Raw genomic sequence first — 6000 nt, 5'->3', positions numbered from 1 at the left:
TCCTATAGTATAATTGAAAAGTGAGAAAGTGTCTCTAAGCAGCGTAAAAAAACTCTCAGAATTGCAGAAAGACATAAAAATATTGTTTTGTGTGAAACTATACATATTGACAATTTTAATCTAGAACCCTCACAAATATTGGCTCTAACTGATAGGCCTAATAACGGCCCAAAATTCATAAATTTGGGCCGTATCATTTCACCTCTCCTACACACAGTCTTTCACATTTCACCCTCTTCCTAACGCTCGTCTTCGTGAGTTCATCTTCTTCCTCAAGAAAATAAACAGAGATCAAACAATTCAGTCCAATGAAAGCGAAAGAGAACCATCGCTCTCGATATCAAAACTTCAATCATACCGCATACTCCCCGAGTTTTCGGAATCCGTATCCTTCCGATCGCGGCGTATCGGAGAGTAATCATATCTTCTCCCTCTTTGTACTTTCACTGCCGTTTATTAACTAAGTTTTGACTATGCTTGAATAATATTGGATTATATTCTATTCGAAAAAAAGAGAGAGGTGAAAATGTTAAGTTGAGCACGTCAATGATCATGTACAAGGCCGGCGAGGTCTCATCCGCCGACTCTAGTCGTCTCTTCGTTTCGTATTTTTAAATTAAAATGAGAAAAATAAGAATAGTCGTCTCTCTGACTTGTCTAGAAGAAGAAGATGATAAGTCAACAAAACAAATGGAGCCATTGATTCCACGCTGCTTCCCCTTTGTGAGAAGGCTAATTATATTTAATTAAACTCTTCTTCCTCTGTTCTGACCTTTTCTCCGTCTCTTATTCACCAAGTCTTCCTTCTTGTCCCCACCATAGTTGCAATCCTTGAAGTCTTTGATCTTTTATTTTGTGCGTCTTATTTGGTCTATATTCTTGATTTCGTTTTTTTTTCATAAAGCTCTTGTTTTCTGCCCGAGAGATTTGATTACTTGTTGCAGAAGACAAATGGGAACTGTTTGTTCATCTGGTTTCAAAGATGATGATCATGACCATGATGATAAGAAGCTGAGTCATGATCATGATAAGAAGCTGAGATCCACCGTTGATGATGATAAGTCAAGAGGTTTCTCTGGGAAGCTCAAGTCCATGACAAGAAGAAAGACCTCTGATCCGTATTATTCTGACCATTACGGTAGGAAAAGCTCCAAGCCTAATGAGAATCACGTCAACTTTTCCGGTGAACTCGGGCCCGTGCCTCCGTTAAGATCAGACTCTACCAAGGTTCTTATGTTTGTTAATATGTAATATGAATCATAATACTGTTTTATTGGGAACATGATCATATGAAATATTTTTCTTTTTATTTGTTTACCTCAGTTTATGCAGAGGAACTCGTTTCTGGGAAGGGCAGGGGTTATGGGGCTAGAGAAGGCGGTTGGAGTAATAGACACGTTAGGGAGCAGCATGTCTGGTATGAACCCGGTCAACGGGTTTCACTCGGGTGTTCTATCGTCGTCTCGTGGTCGCAAAGTCACTATATTGGCATTCGAAGTGGCCAACACGATAGCTAAAGGTGCTGCCTTGCTGCAATCCCTCTCTGAAGAGAGTCTCAAGCTTATGAAAAAGGATATGTTGCGTTCCAAGGGTGTTAAGAAGTTGGTTTCTACTGACACCATAGAGTTGCAAATTCTTGCTGCTTCTGACAAAAGGTTTGCTTGTTTTTTTTTCTATTTTATCTGCATTTGTTTATTTTTTTTTTCTTTATTTATTTCATATTTCTCTTTTGCAGGGAGGAACTTGATCTTTTCTCTGGAGAGGTTATAAGGTTTGGCAATATGTGCAAAGACCTACAGTGGCACAATCTTGATAGATATTTTAACAAGTAACTCTTCGTCGAGCAAATGTTTGTACAATGTGTTTTAGTCACTTGCATGCAAGTTGGATTTTCATTGTATCCGGCTCTATAACGTTTCAGGCTTGACACAGAGAACTCGGAGCATATAGTGCTCAAAGATGAGGCAGAGACAGCGATGCACGAGCTCGTCACTCTTGCCCGATTCACTTCTGTATGTTTTGTTCTTTTTTTTTCCCTTCACTTGCAAATAAATTCTTACATGACTCATTCTCATGTTGAAAGTTGCATTGAACTGTCAGGAATTATATCACGAGTGGCAAGCTTTGGATAGGTTTGAACAAGATTACAGGAGAAAGCTCGCAGAAGTGGAGTCTTTAAACCTTTCTAGGAGAGGTTGGTCTCCACGCTCGCTATTTATTCGATCAGCTCTACACTCTTTCTAGGACTCCCACTTCCATTTTCTTTTCATACATGTAGGAGAGAGTATCGTCATCTTACAAAATGAACTGAAACAACAGAGGAAACTCGTGCGGAGCTTGAAGAAGAAGTCGCTCTGGTCCCGGAATCTGGGAGAGGCAAGTGATTATTGAATTGCTGTGTCTTAGTGTGTGTTATATATGTTTATATATATATATATATATATATATATATATATATTCCAGTTATTATAATAACACCTTCTTCGGTTGCAGATAATCGAGAAGCTTGTGGATGTGGTTTGCTATATTCGTCAATCGATTGTGGAAGTTTTTGGCAACAACGGTAATAATTCTTTCTACTTATGGTCCTCTGATGACGACCCTACTTCTGTTAAATCGTGGATTAAAGACTCTGAACCAACAATAGGTCTAAAAGCCAATGAAGGGAAGCAGGGAAGAGAACGGTTAGGTGAAGCCGGTCTTTCGTTGCACTATGCTAATCTTATCCAGCAAATTGATAGTATTGTAAGCTTCCATCTTCTCATGCAGTCTTGTTATGATATTAAGAAGGGATTTGTATTTCTCTAGGTTGAAACTGATCTTTTGAAAATTCTAGGCGTCCCGACCTTCATCACTTCCTTCTAATGTAAGGGACACACTGTACAATGCATTACCTGTTTATGTCAAGACAGCTCTTCGTCCTCGGCTACAGAGTCTTGATCCTGAGGAAGAGGTTTGTCCCAAGAAGATCTCTGTTTCTTATTCTGTAGTCACTATTTATGCATTGTTTGGTTCTGTTTCTTCCTTGTTCCCTAACTTGTGAGTTTCTTCTGCAGCTTTCAGTATCTGAGATCAAAGCTGAAATGGAGAAGTCGCTTAAATGGCTTGTCCCATTCGCCACAAACACCACCAAGTAAGCTTTCCTTCACTACCATTCTTGGTTCAACATGTTCCTCCTTTTGTCATATCTTGAATCGATTTCTGCAGGGCGCATCAAGGCTTTGGATGGGTAGGCGAGTGGGCAAATTCAAAGTATAAGCCCGCCTCTCTCTCTCTCTCTTTTTTCCTCTCAACTAGAATTCTGAATCTTGAAAACTCCATATTATGCAAAACAGAATAGAGTTTGGGAAGAGTAAAAGCGAGAACAACGGGAACCCAACACGGCTTCAGACACTTCACCACGCGGATAAACTAAAAGTTGATTCATACGTACTTGAACTCGTCGTATGGCTTCATAGACTAATAAAGTCATCAAAGAAACGAGTTCACGGCGTTAAGCTTCCAGAAACCAACCATGGCTCTCAGCCCAACAACATAACCATCTCTAATACGCAACTATCTCTCTCCCCTGACTTCACCTATAAAAAACAACTCTCTCTAGAAGACAGGATGCTGTTGGACAGTGTACAAAGCACAAGATTTGGACCTAATCTAAGTAAGAGTCAAGAGTTCGTCGGCCTGAAGAAGAAGAACAAGAACAAGAAAGGAATCAAGATCTGGGCGCTGAGCAGAAGTACAGGTAACTCTCCAAAAGTCAATATTTCAGGTAAAAACTCTTCTAGTGATTTGGATGTCCTTGATGGTTTGAATTTCGCTTTCCGACAAGCGGTTTGAGAAAACCGGTTTTTGATACAATCTTCTGTACTTATATATTCTTATCATTTTTGTACAAAGCACACAGCATAAGGATACAATCATACAACAGTAATGTAATAGTTGAAACAGAACAAATACACACACTGTGGTTGGTTTAGTTGGATTTATGTTTCAGGTCAACTGTTTTCTTTGTTTCCATCAACTCCTCAGACAACCTTAATTAAAGAAGCTAACTACTCCACTTTGGTATGTCTATAAGATATGATACTTAGTAAACCGGAGAATGCACTTGAAAATAACTAAAAAAAATAAACATGAAATTCGCCAAAATCCAAAAGAGGATGATCACAATCATTCTTCTCTGCCTTTTGGTTACATCATCTTCAGAGACTGCTCCACAAACCCAATTGGCCGCACCACTAGAACCAACAGGAGAAGTCACCAATTCACCAACAAAGCCACTAGGTTTTCCAGCTGAGAACCAGAACCAACCAATTCTTGGTCAACCATCTTCTGCTTCTTCTGTAAACCAGCCTTTAACCGGATTTAATCAGCCATCATCAACTGGACTCAACCAACCGATTCTTGGTCAACCATCTTCTTCTTCTTTAAACCAGCCTTTAACCGGGTTTAATCAGCCATCATCAACTGGATTTAACCAACCAATTTCTTCTTCATCTTCTAATTCTGCTCTCAACCAGCCATTTGGGAATCGAATCAACCAAAACAGTCTCTCCGGAAGCAACGTTCCATTTCTTAATGGAAACTCGAAGCTGGAAGTTCCCATTACAAAGTTTGTCTTCATCTGGATTGCTCTTCTCCTTGCTTTGCACGGTACAGACAGGAACTGAACCAATCTTATACACCATGTGGGACTTCTGTATAAAATTTGGTTTTCATGATATTTGTTCTATAACTTGTCCTTTTTGCTCATTTTGGATTCTACTGAAATGTTTGTTCTATAAGAGTGAGTAGTGTGTTATATGTACATTACTACTGAATGTTTTTTTACTTTTTTGTTATTTGATCAGTGTTCGGTTTCATGTCCAGGTGTGGTTCACTTTGATTTGGTTTTCCGTTTTCTAGCATATGGTATTATGGAGTAAATGAAGAAAACTGAAACCAACATATGATCCACTTTAAACTTCAACTCAAATTAAATATGATCACATTTTTAAAACTTTAAATTAAGACGAGTGGGTCTTCTCAACTTGTATAAAAATGTACCTTTTATTTCTAACTATTAAAGTAAAATGTTCATTTAAAACTCATACAGTGATGCTTAAGCTTTACCTTGCCAATAAAATTATCTCATCTAGAGAGAAGGAGAACATTTTTTTTTTTTTATCAACAGAGAGAAGGAGAAGATTAAACCCGAGGTATAACGTTTTAGAGTAGCTAATCGGTCATTCGCTTTTATTTTTTTGGTATAGTGATGTTTTCCGAATTTCAAACACCCTCGTTGTTGAATCCAACACTTCATTGAATGGTCTTAGAGCATCTTTAGTGGTGAGAATCGTAAAAGTTTCTCATAAGAAAAAATAAAATAATAATTGAATTATAAAGTACGTAAAAAACGTTTAAACCATCGAGTATATGACAACTTTAATGCAGTCTCTTCTCTCCCTGAGAAAGTACCTTTTAAAGAAACGTTTTTTTGTCTCTTTCCTCCATCTGTGCACTCTCTCTCTCTTCACTTACCTTATTTTATTGATTTTTATTAACCGAAAATCAACACGAGAGCTTCCCAACAGTAGATATTTTGTTACTAGTTTTAGAAAAATGTTTTTGTTTCAAAATGTAACTAGTTTTCGTATTTCTAGGTAACTTTTACATTTATTGAATATAGTGTGACCAATCAAATTAAATAGACTTATTTTTTATTGATTAAATTATATCTAACCTATTTATTATAAAATACTTTTTAAAAACATAATAATTTTCTTAATCTTCGTGCTTTTATCCAAAACTACTTATATTATAAAACGGATGGAGTATTAATTAAAGAAAATGAAAAAGAAAGTTAAATAGGTGAGAGAGGTAAAAGTTTCTAAACTAACAAGTTTTTAGGAACCGTTAATATATTATGGTGACATATGCTTGTGTGTAATTGGTCTAGATTTAACATGACTGTTAAATTTTAGTTAGATAATCATTTATGTATTATTTGAGAAACATTACAAC

At 37.1% G+C, this 6000-nt stretch overlaps 2 protein-coding genes across 2 annotated transcripts; both read left to right on the top strand.

The window, feature by feature from the left end:
* Window positions 1–202: 202 nt before the first annotated feature.
* Window positions 203–3973, top strand: LOC106295956. Its single transcript, XM_013731973.1, has 13 exons — window positions 203–414; window positions 945–1227; window positions 1324–1655; window positions 1736–1828; window positions 1922–2012; window positions 2101–2194; window positions 2279–2376; window positions 2494–2563; window positions 2648–2745; window positions 2837–2953; window positions 3057–3133; window positions 3208–3252; window positions 3336–3973. Exons 2-13 carry the CDS (start codon window positions 952–954, stop codon window positions 3832–3834), a joined length of 1890 nt encoding a protein of 629 aa, XP_013587427.1. The 5' UTR covers window positions 203–414; window positions 945–951; the 3' UTR covers window positions 3835–3973.
* Window positions 3974–4035: 62 nt separating this feature from the next.
* On the top strand, window positions 4036–4863 carry LOC106295957. Its single transcript, XM_013731974.1, has one exon. The coding sequence runs from the start codon at window positions 4131–4133 to the stop codon at window positions 4665–4667; it is 537 nt and encodes a 178-aa protein (XP_013587428.1). The 5' UTR covers window positions 4036–4130; the 3' UTR covers window positions 4668–4863.
* Window positions 4864–6000: the final 1137 nt, after the last annotated feature.

This window comes from Brassica oleracea, chromosome C5, assembly GCF_000695525.1.
Source record: "Brassica oleracea var. oleracea cultivar TO1000 chromosome C5, BOL, whole genome shotgun sequence".
NCBI lineage: Eukaryota > Viridiplantae > Streptophyta > Magnoliopsida > Brassicales > Brassicaceae > Brassica > Brassica oleracea.
This window is presented reverse-complemented; position numbering and strand designations above follow the sequence as displayed.